The sequence below is a fragment of the Pseudoliparis swirei genome, chromosome 16 (genome assembly GCF_029220125.1).
Source record: "Pseudoliparis swirei isolate HS2019 ecotype Mariana Trench chromosome 16, NWPU_hadal_v1, whole genome shotgun sequence".
Lineage (NCBI taxonomy): Eukaryota > Metazoa > Chordata > Actinopteri > Perciformes > Liparidae > Pseudoliparis > Pseudoliparis swirei.
Genome location: NC_079403.1, coordinates 19,065,118 through 19,086,874, shown reverse-complemented (window position 1 = coordinate 19,086,874; position 21,757 = coordinate 19,065,118). Strand labels below are relative to the sequence as shown.

General features: G+C 44.2%; 1 protein-coding gene across 4 annotated transcripts in view; it reads left to right on the top strand.

Annotated features, from left to right (window-relative positions):
* The window catches only part of jcada (junctional cadherin 5 associated a), a 36,597-nt gene extending 15,115 nt beyond the window's left edge, over positions 1-21,482 (top strand). For 2 of the 4 annotated variants that reach the window (XM_056433867.1, XM_056433868.1), the window contains exons 3-5: positions 2,916-3,833; positions 5,188-8,750; positions 9,734-12,623. In XM_056433867.1, coding sequence (XP_056289842.1) covers positions 2,916-3,833; positions 5,188-8,750; positions 9,734-9,768 — 4,516 coding nt within the window. In that variant the 3' untranslated portion in view covers positions 9,769-12,623. Of the gene's footprint in view, positions 1-2,915; positions 3,930-5,187; positions 8,751-9,733; positions 12,624-18,596 lie in introns of those variants that run through there. The other 2 variants (XM_056433870.1, XM_056433869.1) reach the window with 2 other exon arrangements.
* The last annotated feature ends 275 nt before the right edge of the window (positions 21,483-21,757 follow it).

The following is a 21,757-nucleotide window of genomic DNA, read 5'->3' as shown; positions in this document are numbered from 1 at the left end:
CCTGTCTGGAGGGGTGTGTTCAGGGAGGTCTGAAGGGTGTTCAATGAATCTCACAATCCCCCCCCCTCTGGCTGTGGGAGGAGAGAGGTGTAATGTCTGGGTGGACAGTGTAATCACTCTGTCTGACCCCTCTGGAGTGCAGAGTGAGCATTGTGTCCTGGGGAGGAAGGGGAAGGAGGGAACAGCAAATGTGATCAGCTCAAAGCCCATCTCATGCGAGGGGAGGACCAGGTGCAGCGTCAATGGAGGATCCATGTCTCATTCATGTTCAGATTTCATGGGTGAGGGGGGGAGGGCAGCAGGCAGCGTCGCACCAATAGTGGAGGGCTCCATTCAGAAGGTGGGTTGTGAACACTTGAGGGTGAGGGAACACTGAGCTGAATGGTTACGGCTGGGTGGGAGTGGACTGAGCCAGCTGCCTCTGCAGCACTGGGCTTCAGCCCTCCTCACACTCGCACAGGTGCCCAGCAGTGTCCCTGGTGCCTGCCTCAACAGAGCCTCGCCTCACCTGTGCTGCTGTCTCAGAGAGTGTGTGTTCATCCTGCGGCTAGCTGTGTTCGCCGCGCTTAAAACCGTTGTTGTTATGCGGTTCAGGTCTTGTGCATAAAATGAGTTCAGGTCGTCCGCTGAGGGGGGCGTCTCTGGTAGTTTGCTGCAGTCCGCCTCAGCCGCTAGCCCTCTTGCGCTGCTGCTCTAGTCCGTGAGCCCTGCTCTGGCGCTTCCCTCTGATGGCGTCCTTCTGCTCTCTGTCCCTCCTCGGTAATTCTCCTTTTCTTCCTTGCCCGCGTCTTCAGACGGTCCATAGACCGCTTCACATAACGTGCAGTACACAGCAGAGTTATATCGGCAGCAATGCAGATGCTTCTGATTTCACCGATGGGATTCAACTTTAGGGATTTGAATTACGTGAAAGTTTGATGGCTACCCATTTACTCTGGTTGCTGCCATGCAAACTCATTGGCAGGACTGGAACTCGATCCAGTCACTGGACAGACTGCGTCTGGAGTCTCAGCCTCTCGACCAGGCTCAGCAGTCCGCTTTCGTGCCTCGTCCCCAGCTTCCCAGCGATACGCTTTCCTCGTCTACTAAAACCGAAACTGCCATGGTCTGATTTCCTGATTTAGAGAGAAAATAATGGTCTGCCCCTCTTGACTTGGAGAGAGACAGCCATAGTTCTTCTTGAATGGGTAGTACATGTGTGCTGGTGGCTTTTGACATGACTTTTTATGAGTTGACTTTTTAGGTTTTTGAGTTTTTCCCCAGAAGTGCCACCACTTGTTCCCAGCCACCACCAACATCGCCTGGGTCGATAGTGCTACAGGACGCAGGTCATCGTGGTGTCCGCTTGTGGGTGTGGTGTGATTGTCCGCTTGTGGTGATGACCGAGCTGCTGTGGTGGGAAGAAGGAAGGTAGAATGGGAGGATCGTCAGATGTTCCAGGTTCCAGACAGGAGCGAAAGAGTCTGAATGTTCTTGGAGTTGTTCTTTAATTGTTTTGTTTGCACCACTAAACCTCCACCCCTAGATTTCTTTCTCAGACTTTCTTCTTCTGTCTCGGAAAGGGAGGAAGGGGTTGGAGTTGGAGACTGTGACTCCACGGGTTTCGATGGGTCAAGCCAAGTTACACAGTCAGCCAAGTTTCCATCGCATGTCCCGTTGAAATCTGATATCCATCAAAAAAATCATCCTTATTTTTTAGAGAGAAGGAATTGGCAAAGAGGGATGCTGGGGTGAGTGGTGGGCTTGCTGGCTCAGTCGTTCCGAATTCCTCTCCGTTTCTCGTTCTCGATGTTTCTCCGCTGCGTCGTGTAGCGTGGCTGTTGTTGTTGTGTCGTTTCTCCGATTTCTGCCGCCACGCTGGATGGAGTGGGAAAAAATGGAAAAAACCCCCTTTTTGTGCAAAGTTTATGTCCAAAAAGTGTGCTGCGTTGTATTGTGTTAGTGCCAGTGTGTTTTGAAAATTAAAAATAAAAAAAAAACAAAAAAACTAAAAATCGCACAATCTGAGCGCTTGGACGTGACGACTGGACACTGCCGCGCCATCTGTCTCAACAGTTTGATTTTTGAGATGATTTTTGAGATGATTTTTCCTCCCAGTTTATGTTAAAATCACCCATAATAATGACCTCTTTACTGAAATTACATTCTTTTAAAAGTTTCTCAAATTCCTCATAGAAACTGTTTTTGGAAGATTGGAGGCCGATAAATTACAATAAGCGAAAAATACATTTGTGGTGATAAAATTATATGAAGACCTATACATTCCAAGTCTTTACAGACAGACCACTGGATTTCATCACACTGGATATGATCTCTCACATAGATCATGACACCACCACCCTTAGATCCAACCCTATCTCTCCTGTAAATGTTGTAACCTGGCACGGTTATTGCTGCTGATGGAGCATTTTTATGGAGCCAGGTCTCAGATAGACAAAGAAAGTCTAAATTGGAATCAAGCAAAAGATGATGGACTTGATCACTTTTAGATTGAATACTTCTTATGTTTAGATGCCCACCTAGGAGACCTTTTGGCTTAACTCTAGGATCCCACACTGTTCTTGAATGATTGACAGTTTGGAAGACAGCCCACTTCCTGTTCTTTGAGATCGCGGGATTTAGCAGTTTCTTGTTTGGTTGGACAGCCTGCTATAATCAATTAAATACGGGGACAAAAGGAGACACTTTGGCTCAGTCTTTCATGGAAATAATTCATAGTGTTGAACTAAAAAATGGTTAGGGTTATAGTTAAGCTTTAATTAGGGCTTGCTTGTCAGATTGTAACAACACCCCTGCTCTGAAGTTGGAAAGGTGTTGAGGCTTAATAGTATCCCAGGCTTCAGACACTATTCAACCATCCAGCAGGCCATTTGAGTGAAGCATAATGACACCTTTATTTGTGCGTTTCCTCACAGATTCTGTGATGGCACCAGAGGTCCTCAGTCGCAGTTCAAGGATGTGTCCTACTGGAGGAGGAGAGGCCAGGACTTCACTGTGCTGTTGGACTGTGCTGACCTCAGAGAGACCCATGGAGGAGGCCACAGGGGTTACGGCAGACTGGAGGGGTCTCAACAAGCAAGAGGCCAAGAGTTGTCTGCCGAGGAGTGTCAGAGAGCAGCTCAGGAGAGGCAGCGCTGGGCAGCCCAGGCCCAGGTCCAGGCTCAGGCCCGCTCTAGAGAGAGGGAAGCAGCTCTCCATCATTGGAGGATGGTGAATGAGAGGAAGTGCCAGAGCTTGGGGACAGATGAGTGGCGTCCAGCCGTAAACTTTGGCCGCCAGCTGTCACAGAGTGAGGGTGAGCATTGGGCACAGGAGCAGCAGCGACTCCATGCCAGGACACCAGAGGGGATGGTAGTCAATCCCAGGGCCAAAGCCAAATCCCAGTCCCTGCCCAGGATGCTGCAGCCTGAAAGCCTGCAATATGTGGACATAGACTCGTCCGGTCTGGAACTGTTCAGGCGGGTCAATGGCCATCCACTATCACACTACGACCTTTACAGGCCACCCCGCTGGCCGGAGAATGGGAGGCCGGCTAGCGCCAACCAACTCTCAATGACACCAAAGCCCCGCTTCACACGACCCCCCAGACCTCCCTCTTATGAGATGCACCAGCAGATCAGGGGAAGCTGTGAGATGCTGTCTGGTAGAGACTCAGTGATACTCCAGGCCAGGGACAGAACCCCACTTCCAATATTAAGGACAGGTGACGCTCAACTGGACTATTTTGCACAGGACTCTGGACCCCCAGGATACATCCCTCCACCATCATATACAAGAGCTCCTATAATGGGAGGTGGAAACCGGGGATATGGTGAAATTGCTGTTGACTACAGGTACATTTGAATGAAAATTCCATTGCCAAAAATTAGCCATGCTTTTTAATTAAAAACTGAGAGGCAACTTCAGAACAGAATTGCGTGGCTTTTGTGGCTGCTAGAAGCTGCCAAGCACATACAATCTGGGTCCTCCTTTGCTTTTTTGCAAACGTTTAAATTATGCAATGTGCTTACATTTAGCAGAAACGTTCCCATGTGTGTGGAAAGGAGCCTCATTGTAAAAACAGTCAAGTTAACAAAGATCAGCACTGATAGTCATAAGAAATTAACTTGTTTATTTGTGGGATAAAGTGGCAATTCATGTAGCGTTATCAAAAATATATAAATAAACCTCTCCTACATGTCATTTTTTTAAATACACGAGAAAATAATGAATGAAAACTAAAGTTATATAAACAAATATATAAATGACTTAAGTGGCACTCTGGCGAGTCCCTACTGTCAAGACATCGCTCAGGCTCACAACCGGCGAATTGGACTCATGCACATTTATACTTTGCCACTTGGATAATTGCAATCAGATTTAAAAAAAGGCAAATTACACTCATCTGCAAAACTTTGTTGACTTGTTTGCAATAAATTACATTATCACAATATCTTTTGTGAATTGGACCATATATGGCAGATAGCTGTTGCAGATGTTGCATAATTCATGGTGCTATCAGTGGCTGCAATTAATTCTTCATGAATTTTCCCGAGGTTATATGGTTGAACTTCTTCAAGAGGCTGTAATGCTCTGTAGTGTAAACAGGAGACCGAAAGAAATATGTGCTTCATGTAAAAAATATATATAGCTCGAAGACGGGTAAAAAGTAGAGATTATCCACATATTCCAAGATTCTTTATAAAATGTTAGAATGTGTTAACATTCTTTAAAAGGACAGTACAACTGAATATGAACATTTATAATATTTGACTTGTAGGAATATTTATTCAGTGTTCATGACCACAGATGGTAGAGCCCCTTATTCCTCTATGCTGTGTTGCACCTGTATTTCAGATGACACTCAATAACAAAGCATAAGAAACTACCTACCCTATTAGTTTTATTTTTAAGTCAGATTGTGATTGATCTTTCTAATTGGTTCTATGTTATGTAACAACAATGGAGAGGCTACGGTCTTCTCAATATCCTTATTTTTTCTCTGGTTATATTCATTCATATTTGGAAATGTCTGTTCGGTTAAGTAGTTTTTAACTTTCTAACAGATGGTGGATTAGACTAGTATAATTTGTGTAGCATCCACTTAAATCATTTTTGAAGCATTCACTCTTTTCATCTTTTATTCCTTTCTTGTCTTGTTGGAGTTATGTTTGCCAAGATAAAGTGCAACTGTGTTTTTACTTTTAGGTACAGAGGGGACGTATACCAGCAGATACAAGTGGCTCCAGATGCATCTCACTGGTTCACCAGACATCCAGCGGGTTCCTGGCCTGATCCCCAGAGAGAAATGAGCATGAAGCAGCTTTACCCTGTGTACACTACCCAGGAGCGCCCCGGTGGAGGGATCCAATACATCTCCTTTGATGACCCCCGTATCCGCCATATTTCCTCAACCCTGCATGGCAACTCCCTGACGGACGCTAACAAGATCCGCCACATCCGTAATGAACTTCCTAGTGTCACAGTGTCGGAGCCTGCATCCAGTGACAGTGCCTTTTTGCCCCCACCATTGGGGCCTTTCATAGCTGCCAAACTGGCCGATGATGCTAACCAGATGTCTTCTAGCGGCTTCGACAATGACAATAACAGGTGGCATAGTGATTTGCACAAAGAGGCTGTCGATAACTTTCCAGCAACTGACCAAAACTGCAACAGATATCCCAAAAACCAACGTCCTCCTTCATCTCCCTGTTCAGCCTTCCAGGCCCCATTAACAATAAGTTGTTCTCGTCAGGGGTCCAGCTCAGATCATGTCTTTGCAGAAACCATCACCCAAGTGAAGAAAATTGTCCCAGATTCAGGGCCAGAGAACACTAAAAGAAGAGTGAGTGAGACCATCTTCTGCCTTGTGTCTGTCCCTGTTCACACACCAATACACATGAGCAAAGACTTAGCGGCAGATCAGAATAACAATGAGACAATACCAAGCCTCACTGTCCCCAACACAAAGACTTTTGCTGTAGGCCTCAAAGAAAGCCCTCACGTGCGGAGCAAGTCGGTGAATGAGATGCCAATCAAACCCCATTACTCTCACTTTCACACCAGCAGCACATCCTCAATGAGGAACTACAAGAGGGCTCCTCTAAGGAAGGAGATAATAGATGCCTGGGCACTTCAAGCCAGGGAGGACAAAGAGTTGTGCTGTGCTGGGTCCTGGCCTGGAAACCAGTACCGTAACCAGGAAACCCAAACTGGCTCACCTTTGACAATTGTGAAAAGTCCAGAACCCCAGAGTCCTCCTGGGGGACAAGAGCCAGTTCAGTCTGTTTCAGACACAACCACAGATAGTGGTGTGGGACCAGAAAGTAGCTCTTCTTATGCTTATCCCATGGCAGGCCAGAAAAACCTTCATCCCTCCAGCAACAGCGCATTTTCCCGTCTCAGCCTCAGCCCAACCCAACCGTCATCTCTCCAACCCACACAACAAGACCCATCCTCCCCATCAAAGGCCTGGGATCAAGGAGAGCAGCCATCGGCCCCTGGGAAGAGCAACTCCAATCCCATTGAAACTGCAGAGCAAGTGACCTTTGGTCAGTTTCTGTTAAAACCAGTGAACCGTCGACCCTGTGATGCTATCTGTGAACTGGAAACCATTAATAAGGAGATGGAAGACACAATCAGCAAAAGACCCAATGTGGGTCAGTGCATTGACGATCTAATTGGAGCAGATAAGAAATTCGACGGGTTTCAGTCAAGAGTACAGTTCACTGCTGGTCCAGAACCAGACAGGGAAGCAATCAGTCTTCCATCAATGTACATAGAAAAACCTACAAATTTAAAACTCAGATCTACATCCTTAGATTCTACCGCTGATCTAGACTCTATGGACATTGAGAGTGCTTTGACCAGAATACAGGCCAACAACATACCATCAACAGATGAATTAACCATTCTCTCCAAGCCAGGCCGCAGAAAGAGTGGCCTTCTGCCTTCACTAACCCCACACAATGACCCAAATTGTCTCTATAGACAGGACATCCCAGTCCCTCAAGAGTCCTTGCTGAGAGATGTGGGATTAACAGTCTACACAGAGACTCCTGGTGGTCCTGGAGAGCCAATGCAGCGCTCACTCTCAGTCCCATCTCCACTCGATCCCAAGGAGTTTAGTCAGACAATGCAGCTCTCGTGGGAGAGCAGGACAGCACTTGTTAAAAATAGCGGTAGCCCCAAGCACAATTCAAATAAAAAGCTTCAAGCTGAGGCAGAAACTGAGATTAAGCCTAAATCAGGCAATGTTCCACCATTCAGGGGTGAGGTGAATTTAAGCATCTGTAGAACAAGAAGTGAAAACAGCAGATCACCTAAAAAAGAGAGTTTACCACATATCACCAGGCTGACCAGGGAGGTTTATTTTATGTTAAAATATGGTAATGCCAATGGGAGATATGCCAGCTCTGAGCCTTTGACCTATAAGAATGACTCGACCATGGCAGATAAACACCTCGATAACTTGCTAATTCGGGAGAAAGCCAATTCTTTACCTGCAGAGGACCTCAGTAACCTGTGTGAGGTCAAATACGCAAAAGGTATCCCTAAAAATGAGTCCATCGAGCAGAGGGCTGCCAGAATCTTGGGTATAGCTGTTCCAGTGGAGTCCTTGGGTGTGGTTGACAACCAGGACAGTATTGATACCTATGTAGTTGAGAAACTACACAGTCAGGGTGAAGAAACACAGCAGGTGATAGGAGAGTGTGAGCTAGTCAACTATGAGACCCAGAATGTTCAGGGAGCAGAGACAGAGGAGGTCAAGGGGACAGAATCAGGAGGAGACCACAAGGAAGGAAACAGACAAAAGCACAGCAGCAACCACAGTGATGGGGAAGACACTGAGATTCAGTCGTGCCTGGTAGTACTTGACCTGCCCGAGTTCCCGCCTCAAATGCTTCCCCTATCCCTTCCCGTCCCCCCCGAGGACAAGCTTTCACTCAGTACTTGCAGTGTGGAGAGGAGGGGGCAAGGTGGAGCATGCAAACTAATCGAATCCTTGCAAGATCGGCTAACATCTTTCGCTGCTGCATCTGTCACATCGCTGGGCAAGTCAACCCCAGACAGAATGGCCCGTCTGAAAGAGCTGTACTCAGTGTCTCGAATAAGACGCCTCAGCCTCAAAGGTTCAGAGTCTGAAGGAGCAGTTAATTCTGAAGAGAGAGACTGTGACAGAAAGGAGAGTGAAGTTCAGGAAGTCACAAAGGAGGAAGTTGTGGAGCAACAAAAAGAAAAAATATATAAAAAAACAGAGGAAGAAGGGAAGGGGGAGGAGAACCCATATGAGCATGAGACTGCACATGAAACACATGACAAGTTGGGAGATCCTACAGAAGATTGTACACCTAAAGAAGAGACGAATGAAGCGATATATGAGGAAGAGCAAAGAGGAGAAGAGGAAGATATGAATGTTGAGATTGCACTAAAAGCTGGAAATCAAAGAAGTAAAGAAGTAGATGTGGAATTAAAAACAGTAAAATCCAACGGAGAAGGGAAGGTTAAAATTGTGGAGGATGACAAAGAAAAACCTTTGGAGAGAGTGAGAGATGGACAGAATACAGTACAGGTCAGTAGAGATGAGGCTACTCAAGACATTGAGGGATTAAAGTTACCCAAACCAAAGCAGCGCACCAAGCTGCAGAAACCTCCTCTTCTTCCGAAACCTCGCAGTGTTCCCAAGAGAGAAATAACGCTGCCTCTTAGCTTAAGCACTGGGACCTGTGGCCGCTCAAATACAGAGGATGAGGAGATGCTCTCAGCATCAGGTGGGTACGGAGAAATTAAGAGATTAACCATTTGTTCTTTTATTTTGTCTTCAAAGTGAAACAGAATCATGATATAATGTATGGGTATTAGCAATGTCAAAATGAGTGTATAGTATTCTTTACACGCAACATCTATTGCATGCCTGGAGAGGGATCCCTCATCAGTTGCTCGACCTGAGGTTGCCCCCATTTTAAATGGATAGTTCTATATTCCTGGAAATTTCCAAAATTGTAAACCTATCCCTTTAACAATACTTTTTTCTGAATTTAGATTGATAATCTTGATATGAATCTCATTTTATGTTCATTAAGTGCTGACCCTGGTTTGTGGTTTGTCTGAGTATATTGGTATATTTAAATGTAGAGGTGTTCTCGAGGAGATCTTTGGCCAGGCCAGCTCTTTCCCTGAGTTTGTATGTTAAACTATGTGGGACTAATATCAATCTTTTCATCTCATTCTGAAACAGAAAGCAAATTAGCCTATTCCCCAAAGGTGTCCCAAAGTTAGCTTGTATTCAGTGTTTGGAGGCTTTCACATCAGGCACCCGGGCCTAGTTTCAAGCCCATTTGACCCAACATTTGGTTTGAGCAGTGTGTACTTTACTAACTGGGGGAAGGTCTACTTGGAAAAAGTCGCTCAAAAATACTGTTTGTGTGTACTCAGATACGGCAAATCAGGTGTGAAAACCAAGTGTACAGAAGTAGACTGAAGTCAGCAAGTAGTTGAGAAACAGCATGCCTCAATCTCGTTCTCTGAACTGCACAGCCATGGGAGATAAAGCCAGTATGGGAACTCGCGATTGGGCATCGCTTTTTTACACTGTAGCGACAATAGGAATGTCCCATAAATGAGTTGCGGGGGCAATTTAGTGCAATCTTTGTGCCCAGTGTACCTTTAATTTCTAGTTTAAGGGCCATTAATATCGTTCTGCCTTGTTTTGATTATGTTGTCTCATCTTTTCTTTCTTCTCTTTTCTAATCAGACTCCTACGACCCCAGTCAAGTCGAGAGAGTGTAATCTATGGCACTGCCTTCGCCAGTGTGGAAATCTGTCTTGCTCAAGTTAACAGCTTTTTCCAACAACAAAGATTTTCATTTCACCTTGAGGTTCTGTCAGCCGCGACCTCTCCAATATTGTTACACATTACTTGTCACTGAACCGACTGTCCTGGTGCTGCAAGAGCATTTTTACAGCCATATAAAGGCACCGCCGGTGCCAATTCTCCAGGCCTTTTCAACCTCGGCTTCCTCGTCCTTCCATTTTCTCCAGTGGTTTATTTGCTCAAGCAAGTTGACTTCCTCCTTTTGAAATTGTCTCACGATTTTGCTTCTGGAAAAATGCATGTCATTATTCCTGTCTGCACTTGGGCTCCTTCTCGAGCTTGGGTGTTGAAAAATGAATGTAAAAGTGCTTCTGCTCAATAAACAAAAGAAATGTAACAGGAAAAAAACAAGAAGGCAACAGCATTGCATTACAATCAGTATTAACCTACACCAAATGTAAATAAGAAAGAGTTAAAAGATTTTATTAAGAATATAAAAATCCATTTAAGTCATTTAATTACTGAAACATTTTATATTTTCTTATCTATGTTAAGAAAAGACTAGCTTTTTGGAAATGTAGTCTTTGGGTGTATCACTAACAATGAAACCCCCTGTTCTTTATTCTTATACTTGTGTGATAGAGAATGTACGCAAAGAGCATTGCAATGAGAAACACTGTGGTCCTCGAATAGTTTCACTCAAGAGCAATATAATCATCATGACATGATTTGAGTAGCAAGCTTTTTTTTGGTTACCAGTGAGCACCTGATAATACTCAGAGATTACATTTATCCTGTTCTTTGGCACTGTCAGTCTCCACATCAGCAGTCAACGTCGTGCATCTAATTTTAAGTGTTATTTCAGTTCGTCCTCATACAGTTGAAGAAGAAAATCTATATTTTATGGCATTAGCAGAAGTCTATATTTAACTGTGGAGTTTTCCTTTTTTCAGTGATTTCAGAAGTGCTTTTTTTTTTGGCAGGAAATGATCGATGAAGCTATATTGATCGTAGTGTGCCTTGTACACACTGTTTCTGTGGAGAGTGTCATTCGTGTGTCACATCCCATGTTGTCGGTTTACGAATATGTAAACTAATTTAAACTGGACATCAGTGATTAATTTTACTTTGAAGAAAACGTTTGGCGTTGTTTTGGCAATAATAATGATAATAATAGTATTTCATCTGAAGAAACTTAATATTGATGCTGTACAGAATACTAATGTTGGAATACTAATTACAGTATCTGTATTTATGTTCAATACTTTAATGTTGACATATCAGTGCTTTTGTGTGTTGTGGGAATAACTGGCAATTGGTTTACACTCACGAGCAATACAAGAAATAGAAAAAAACATACCAAACCAAACCAAACTTTATGCTATGCATTGGACATCTACATTTCCTGGGTGTAATACCAAAATTTAAAGTTGAAAATCCTGCAACTTCTTGTTCTGCTTGTTTGACCCCGTCACTCTTTGATCCAGTATTTGGTTACCAGTGAGCACCTGATAATACTCAGAGATTACATTTATCCTGTTCTTTGGCACTGTCAGTCTCCACATCAGCAGTCAACGTCGTGCATCTAATTTTAAGTGTTATTTCAGTTCTCATACAGTTGAAGAAGAAAATCTATATTTTATGGCATTAGCAAAGTCTATATTTAACTGTGGAGTTTTCCTTTTTTCAGTGATTTCAGAAGTGCTTTTTTTTTTGGCAGGAAATGATCGATGAAGCTATATTGATCGTAGTGTGCCTTGTACACACTGTTTCTGTGGAGAGTGTCATTCGTGTGTCACATCCCATGTTGTCGGTTTACGAATATGTAAACTAATTTAAACTGGACATCAGTGATTAATTTTACTTTGAAGAAAACGTTTGGCGTTGTTTTGGCAATAATAATGATAATAATAGTATTTCATCTGAAGAAACTTAATATTGATGCTGTACAGAATACTAATGTTGGAATACTAATTACAGTATCTGTATTTATGTTCAATACTTTAATGTTGACATATCAGTGCTTTTGTGTGTTGTGGGAATAACTGGCAATTGGTTTACACTCACGAGCAATACAAGAAATAGAAAAAAACATACCAAACCAAACCAAACTTTATGCTATGCATTGGACATCTACATTTCCTGGGTGTAATACCAAAATTTAAAGTTGAAAATCCTGCAACTTCTTGTTCTGCTTGTTTGACCCCGTCACTCTTTGATCCAGTATTTGATGTTGGACGTGTTGGATCTAGTTGTAGACGTTCATAGAAGTAGCTGTGACTGGATGCTTAGAGCGAGGTTTCGTGTTTGTCCTGTTGCCCACCCGGGCGCTGTACCTCTGTGTTCCAGGTAATGTGTTCATTATGACCGTTCTCGTAGGTCTTTTTGTACTTCTTTGTAACATGATATAGACTATTGTGCACATCTTGCTTTGATATTTTCTATTTTCATACAGAAGTATGTACAGCTTCTTTTGTATGAGCGTAGCATTTTTCTTTTCTTTTCATTTTCTTTTTGTTTGCATGAAATGCGTAAGAAGTCACAGAGATAGGGTGTATTTGCATATAATTGCATTTGTTACTATTTAGTATATCCAATAAATAACTTATATTTCATACAATGTATATTTTCTTTAAAAAAAAATTCTGCTACATATTTGAAAACAGAACAAGGTATTTTTAGATTGTTGTGAAAAGGGAACTGTTTTTGAAGGCACACTATTTGTCTGTATTTGAAATGATCATATACACTGACGATGATCAGAAATAGAGACGTGTGTGCTATTGTACAGTACTGCAGACTATTTATAAACAAAAGTCTTTGCATGAAATATTTGTCTCTGATTTGTTGTTACATTAATACATTTACATTATTCTATGCAAGGAGAACGTTTTGACAGCTTACTTTATTATAAAATGTGCACATATGTAAATGCATATATGTGTGTTTATTTATATATATACACTACCGTTCAAAAGTGTGGGGTCATCCAGACAATTTCGTGTCTTCCATGAAAACTCACTTTTATTTATCAAATGAATTGAAAATTGAATAGAAAATATAGTCAAGACATTGAAAAGGTTAGAAATAATGATTAATATTTGAAGTATTAATTTTGTTCTTCAAACTTCAAGCTCAAAGGAAGGCCAGTTGTATAGCTTATATCACAAGCATAACTGTTTTCAGCTGTGCTAACATAATTGCACAAGGGTTTTCTAATCAGATATTAGTCTTCTAAGGCGATTAGCAAACACAATGTACCATTAGAACACTGGAGTGATAGTTGATGGAAATGGGCCTCTATACACCTATGGAGATATTTCACTAGAAACCAGACGTTTCCACCTAGAATAGTCATTTACCACATTAACAATGGATAGTGTGTATTTTTGATTCATGTTATCTTTATTGAAAAAAACAGTGCTTTTCTTTGAAAAATAAAGACATTTCTAAGTGACCCCAAACCTTTGAACGGTAGTGTACATATTATTTATAAAATGACATATATACATGTGTATATATATATTGTATAAGTCATTTCATTAGTTATAGTATTGTAAACACTAGTTTATTACAATCATAAAACTTAACTTTTTAATTTAGCTTGTTAAATTAATAAATTAACAACATCTATATATAGGAATTGTGGAAATTATAATAATTTTGCATTGACAGAGTTATAAAAAACTAGTTTGCTGCCCCCTTTTGGCCAAAATTATTTTCATAGGGAAGGAAAAACACTAGTCCAGGCTTTTCTCAATATACACATATCAACAGGAAATAACCCATTCATTTGTGTTATTTGTTGTTGTTGTTGACGGTAATCACATTTGATGGGAACAATTAAGCAGGTACTTTGCATATATATATATATATATATATATATAAAGAAAACAACACAGAAAATCACAGTCTGGTTATTATACTGAAAGGATTAATATGGCTGAAAAAGTAACCAAAGTTTCTGCTATTGTTGTTTCTGTTGCTAGTAAAAGCTACACTGTAAGAAAAGTACGTAGATTTTACATTTAAAAAAATGATAAATCACTCCAGTAAGATACCGTTAATTGACAATAGGTTATATTCCATTTTTACCACATTGAAACAGCGTAAATATATATACCAACCAAAACAGTAAATTTAGCATGTATTTCTTGTAGATAATACAGTTTATCACTGTTAATTGTACTACACATTGCACTGATAACGGAAAGACACCGTAATGTGAACAACAATCCATACAGTAATTTTTAAATTCATAACTTTTTTTAAATACATTTTATCACCGTTAATTGTACGAACCACTGGGCTCATAACGGAAATAACCTGAAGAACAATTTAAAAGCCAACACTGTAATTTTTGCAATTAGTATTTGTAAAAAGTACAGTTTGTCACTGTTAAATGTACTAACTATTGGACTGATTACAGAAATACACCGTAATATATATACAGGACTGTCTCAGAAAATTAGAATATTGTGATGAAGTTCTTAATTTTCTGTAATGCAATTAAATAAACAAAAATGTCATGCATTCTGGATTCATTACAAATCAACTGAAATATTGCAAGCCTTTTATTCTTTTAATATTGCTGATTATGGCTTACAGCTTAAGAAAACTCAAATATCCTATCTCTAAATATTAGAATATCATGAAAAAGTATACTAGTAGGGTATTAAACAAATCACTTGAATTGTCTAATTAACTCGAAACACCTGCAAGGGTTTCCTGAGCCTTGACAAACACTCAGCTGTTATAAATCTTTTTTTTACTTGGTCTGAGGAAATATTAAAATTTTATGAGATAGGATTTTAGAGTTTTCTTAAGCTGTAAGCCATAATCAGCAATATTAAAAGAATAAAAGGCTTGCAATATTTCAGTTGATTTGTAATGAATCCAGAATGCATGACATTTTTGTTTTTTTAATTGCATTACAGAAAATAAAGAACTTTATCACAATATTCTAATTTTCTGAGACAATCCTGTAACAGCCAATACTGTATTTTTAACAAATTATATTTGTAAAACATACATTTTGTCACTGTTCAATGTACGAACTATTGTACTGATTACAGAAATACACCGTAATATATATAACAGCCAATACCATAAATTCTACAAATTATATTTGTAAAACATACATTTTGTCACTGTTAAACGTAAGAACTATTGGACTGATTACAGAAATACACCGTCATATATATGAACGTGAAAATAGCGAAGCTGCGGACCACAGTCATGTGACTCCCGGGGGCCAGAGCGGGCAACGTTAAGTCTTGTTTAAAACTGCTGGCTAAGGCGGAGCTAAGCGGAGATACAGTAAGATTGTAATACACCGCCGGTGGTAATGACTCCCGACTACGCCGGTCGGAGGTCACTACAATTAATGTGGAATCGGTGTGTGCTAAGACATGCTAAGACATTGTCGGACACCGTAGTCTTTTCTGGTCCCCTGCCCGATTTCTCTCAATGACGAATTGTACAGCTGCATGTCGTCATTCAACCGCTGGCTGTCGAGGTGGTGCCCAGCGAACAATGTGGGCTACGTAGATAACTGGAAGACTGTCTGGGGAAAACCTGATCTGATGAGGAGAGACGGCATTCATCCCACTTTGGATGGAGCGCATCTCATTTCTGCGAACATGACCAAGTTGATCACCGGACTCATGGATCCATGACAACCCAGGGGTTCAGATCAGGAACCGGGAGCAGAGTTGTAGTCCTACACCCTTCTCTGCTCTTCCATTCGAGCAGTTACCCACCCACAACTCTAGAGTAGAGACTGTGTCTGTCCCACGGCCACTTCAATTAAATAAATCAAAAGTAAGCAGAAGAGGAGTTGTACAAAATAACTTATACAAGTTAACACCATTATTTTAGCAGTGCAACAAAACATGACTATTAAATTTGGTCTCCTAAATATTAGATCTCTGTCATCTAAAGCTGTGTTAGTAAATTATTTCATATCAGATAATCACATTGATTTATGTTGTCTAACTGAAACCTGGTTGAGTCATGAAGAATATGTCTGCCTAAATGAATCGACTCCTCCAAGTCATATTAATACTCACATTCCTCGAGGCACCGGCCGAGGAGGTGGAGTAGCAGCCATATTTGACTCGAGCCTATTAATTAATCCTAAACCTAAATTAAACTACAACTCAATTGAAAGCCTTGTTCTTAGTCTTTCACATCCAACCAGGAAAACACTACAGCCAATTCTATTTGTGATTCTGTACCGGCCATCAGGTCCATATTCAGAGTTTATATCTGAACTTTCAGAATTGTGAGTGATTTTTATGAGGTTTTACAGAACATAGTTCGGTAGGGGAGACCACGCCCCTCATTCAGCCAATCATTCGAGCCGACGGTACTTAAACACGTCACACCTATTCACGCCCTCTTCGTCTCAGCAGCGACATCCCCACCAGCTACCGGGACACCGGTAACCCGCCAACCTTCTTCCTCTCTCTCACCCATCTAACCCCTCTACCTCCCTTACTTCTTACACCTCGACCGTCATCCCGTCCCCCTCGACCCCATCCCTACATCCCTCACCCCCACATCCCTTCCCCTCGACCCCTTTTCTCTTTCGCTAGAAGAGGCTTCGTTTCAGCGCCGACACGGCGCTCTTCCAACCGGTCGAGATCCAGCCGCTCGAACGCGGGCCGTGATCGACCTCCATGCCGACGCTCCGCCGAGCGCTTTACTTCCCACCCCCCGGGTGGACAGTACGTAAACCGAAAGACGCACTCGCCCAGCGCAACATTCCATGTAAACAAACCTGACAGGAAAACCAGACTATATCAACGCCTGACGAACCGCCGGCGGAATACCACAGCACTTCCGGGTTCCCGGCGTCGCAACCGCAGCAAATCCAAGGACGTCACGACTTCACTATTAACCCCTGCACATGCTTCCTTCCGCCTTCCCCTCCCCTCCCTCATCCACAACATGTACGTAATGATAACCATAATACCCTGCATGCAACCCTTCCTTCCACAGGTAGAGACACGTCGCGCATCGGACTAGCACAATCCTAAACTACTGGCCTGAAACAAACGGTCCTCCTTAACCCGACACGGACGAGCAGCTGCGTTCTGAAGCCTCGTAGTCTCCTCCTTCACTTACCACGCTTCGTCGCCAGCATCATCGGCTGCTTCGGCCATCCACGATCCCCGCGCCACAATTCATCCCGCCGGAGCTCCCGACTTCGGCGCCCGCCACGCCCCCCACCACCTCATCTCACCATTCCATCGGCGTCTACAAATCCCTCTACGCGAGCGCACAGTCCCCCAACCGAAGACCGCAACCATCGAACCCAAAATCATCAGTCTAAGGAAAAAACAAAACTTTTCCAATGTGTTTACGGACCGGCAAAGCCAACTCTCGATCTCCAGCGGAGCACTTCCGGGTATCCCTCCGCCGCGTGAGTCGCAGCTGCGATGACGTCACGACGCATCAGGGCGGAGAAACCCAGCCATCCTCACCAGGTCGTATCCCAGCCATCTTCACCAGGTCGTATCCCACCCCATTTCAAGCTGCCTCTGTCCCAGAGACATTTCACCTCGCAATTTCTTGGCCAAACTTCACCGCCAACACATCCACACTGATCCCGTCACCACCAATGCTGACGCAGCCCTCGCAACCATTAATAATAATAATATCACATTTCATTTGGAGGCGCCTTTCAAGTCACCCAAGGTCACCTTACAATACAATAATACAGAATAAAAGATAAAAGCAGATCGAAACAAAATTAAAACAGAACATAAAAACAAGTCCAACAGCGGAGGAAGCGCAGCAGCAACTTGTGAGCGGACCTTCCTCCTCAGGAAAAAAAAAAGCCTCGTACAGCTCCCTGAACGCCCCGCCGACGCCGCTGCTCCCGTCCGCTCCCGAACCAGGCTTGAGACGCTGCAGCTGCCGCCGCCACCAGAGGAGGAGGTCGTCGTAGTGAAGTTCGCGCTGATCGCGAGGACCATGGCGGACAGGTCCGGGGAGGCTTCGGCCACCTCGATTCCCCCCCCCCCCCCCCGCTGCATTCCCCCCTCACTCTCTGGAGGGCCCCTCTCGCTCCAAATGTTCCAACTTTCAGCACGCCGGAGCCATTCCGAGGCATACACGAACGGTCCAGCACCGTCGCAATCTATTCAGACAAAGCTTCAAAACTTGACCAGTGACTCACTTTCGGTTCCTCGTGCAGGAAGACCAACTCATACGCACCAGCCTCCGACTCCCAACCGGACAGCCATCGCGGCTCCTCTACCTTCATGCCTCGACCACCACCCCTTACCCTACATCTCCTCCATCCTTCGACCCCGTCTCTTAATGTCTCGATCCCTCTGCCCTTCATCCCTTCACCCCGACCCTAATCCCTACATCCCTTCCCCCTCGACCCTCTTTCTGTCCTCGTTGCTTCCTCGTTTTCTTGTACCGCGCTTACATCAGAACCCTGATCCCACTGGTCATCCTCTCCCAGTGTACTCATCAGGCCTCGACCACCACCCCATCCATTCACCCCTACCCGAATCTCTACATCCCTTCCCCATCGACCCTAATCCTCACATCCTCTCATCCCTTTACCCCTACCCTAATCCCTACATCCCCCGACCCTAATCCCTACATCCCCCTACCCTAATCCCGACTACCTCTACCCTAATCCCCACATCCTTTTCAACCCTTCACCCTCTACCCTCTATCCTTCCATCACACCACCCGCACCCCATATCCCACCTGCATAAACTAATGTACACTACTAACCTCTCCTGATCCGGTCCTCGTTGCTTCGTTCGTTTCACAGGTTTCCTCGGACTGCGGTTGCATCCGAACCCTGACCCCACCGGTCATCCTCTCCAGGTCGTACTCAAATCGCGAGTAACCGCCTCCTTCCTCGCACCCCCTCCCTTCCTATCCCAGTTGAATGGCGAGGATAACGTCTTCCTTCCTCAACCCTCACACCAACTACTAACCTCGCTCGATTCTGTCTTCGTACTTTCTCGCTCCACAGGTTTCATGGATCGCAAATACACCCGCTACCTACACTCCAGCCTTATCGCTTTCATAATTGCACCCTACTAACCGTGCTTGAACCTGTCGCCTGTTCGCCACACAGGTCTTCAAGGATCCTGCTCACACCCGTACCGTGATCCTGCCATCCACCACTACCTTCACAAGCCGTCGAATCGCTACTACAAAGGCCTCTACCTTTCCTCACCCCACTACCATTATTCTACCATCCGACTCTGCGCTATCAGTAGCCTTATCGTCATCATTTTCTGCGTCCCAATAACAGGAATGTTTCATCATACGCATCTAACGCATAGTAACCTTGTCGCGTCGTAGAAAGAGATATCTACTCTTTTGGGGCTCTGCATCAGCCTCAACCCACAAACGCATAGCCACGCAGCAGCGGGCCCCATAAAGACGAACCAACTGCACACGCAACAGTCTGCCTCCCACTTCCCTACACAGCCACACTCGCAGCTCAGGCTAGTGCTTTCTCTGCACAGACAAGTATTAGACTCTATCGTCTCCCTGGCTTCCAGCCTCCCGCATCCTCCAGTTTACCACCTCGAACTTCGACCACGCCCGACATCTCCGTCCCGCCGACACATCATCCATAACCCTAAACTCTGCAAGAGCAACAACTTTGTCCGCCTCAACTCACCTTCGCCTTTCGACTAGACTCACGGCGTCATGACCCTAACCACGCCTACTCAAACGCTCGTCGCCAGCCAAACCTCTTAGCAACCACATCTTTAGACGCTTGGCCACGGTCCTCCCTCACTGTCCTCTCCGATACCCGCTCCTACCTAACAACACTCGTCTCGGGCATGCACGCTTTTCATTAAGCCATCTTTTGGGGACTCTGCACAGCCAGAGCTTCAGAAGAGACAACCCCCACCCACGAGTCTCCACCCCCGCCGTTCCCTCTAACCACCAGACGTCAGCAGTCTGCAAGAGCACCCCTCCAACCCGCTCTTCACGACCCTTCTCGTTCCAGACATATTCAACCCTTCATTCATTTATTTCACAATAAACTAACTGTAAACATGTATCACTGCTGGCGTGGTTTTCCTTAGTGAAATGAGGTTTTACAGAACATAGTTCGGTAGGGGAGACCACGCCCCTCATTCAGCCAATCATTCGAGCCGACGGTACTTAAACACGTCACACCTATTCACGCCCTCTTCGTCTCAGCGGCGACATCCCTCCCTCCCGACCCCGTTCTTGTCTTCCCATTTCTCTACTACAGGACTACGGGAACAACGGGGGACTCTGCACAGCCAGAGCTTCAGAAGAGACAACACGCACCCACGAGTCTCCACCCCCGCCGTTCCCTCTAACCACCAGACGTCAGCAGTCTCCAAGAGCACCCCTCCAACCCGCTCTTCACGACCCTTCTCGTTCCAGACATATTCAACCCTTCATTCATTTATTTCACAATAAACTAACTGTAAACATGTATCACTGCTGGCGTGGTTTTCCTTAGTGAAATTTTATTTTGCTCCGTCCCGATGCACGCAGACACGCTGGCATCGGAGCTCTGTAGTGCGCAAGCCGGCGAGCCGAGAAGTGTAACGCGACACGTAGAGACAGAAATGACATGCTGTTCAATAACAGACGGCTGTTTAGTTTAATAAAAGAACAAAGACGTACCCTTTAAGAAAAGTGACCTTAAATTACTTCTGCTGTAATTTGGCGCAATAGAGAAAATTTCAGGCTGGCGGGCTGAGATTTCAGGGGGCGGGCCAATTTTTTTTAATGTCATGCGATCTACCAATACTACGTCGATCGCGGCGATCGACTGATAGATCGCGATCGACGTATTGAGCACCCCTGTTCTACATCATAATAGTTTATTCCTACAAGCTCCTTAAGATATGATGGTGTAAAGAATATATATTTTAGCTTAGCACAGCCTAGTATTGTTTGCATATAGATTATGTGTAAGGTGGAAAAACACTGAATGAGAGTTGAATACTTCGGCAGGGCGCTCTGGCGTCTGAGCTGATCTAAAGAAAGATAACAGTGACACCTAAGGAATTTTTATGCACCCCCCCCTTCTGCACTGCACTCATCCAAGAAGATGACTAGACAGAGAGCTCATTGTATTCATAGTTTAGAAAGAGCAATCACAGTCCTTACCTCACCAGGAAGATAGATAAGGAAGGGTCCAGATGTGGCCATTATTCTCCTTTCAGACACTCGAGGCCACTCACTGACCCCTCTCTGACACACACACACACACACATGACCTTTCTCCGACCCACACACACACACACACGTGAAGGGCTCCTTTTGACAAATGACCTCCAGCGCATCCCACCTCGGAAGAGATAAGATTATCTTAGGAAACTCCCCAGCTCAGACAAAGGAAGCTACATGTGAATTCCATCTTTCTTCCCACACTCTTTTTCACAACATATGCACTCATTGGCAGACGAGAAGAACCAATGAAGGAGCGACAACGGCGGAAGCAGAGGAACAAGAGCCAATGAGAAAACCCCACCCCCTTATCTCCTGATCAATCAGAACTGTTCCTTTCGGCTATTTAAAATGGCTGCACACTCTGAACCGGGGTCTTCTCTCCAGCGCTGGGGCCACTGGTCCCAGCTGAGGAGGGGGGTCCATGCATGATGTCTACTTGTATCCTGATTTCTGAATAAAACGCTAACAAATGTAACGTAGAAGTCTACCGCTATTTTCTTCCAGTGAGTGTCGTCCAGGTGGTGTGTCGCTGTCCAACTCCAACAATGGTGCATCACCAATCAAGGCTTTGTAGGTTAAGAGAATGATTTTTCAAGTGATTCTTGATTTTACAGGAAGCCAGTACAGAGCAGCTAGTGCAGAAGTGATGTGATCTCATTTCTTAGTTTTAGTGAGTACACGACGTGCAGCATTCTGGATCAACTGGAGGGACCGAAGAGACTTATTAGAGCATCTTGATAATAAGGAGTT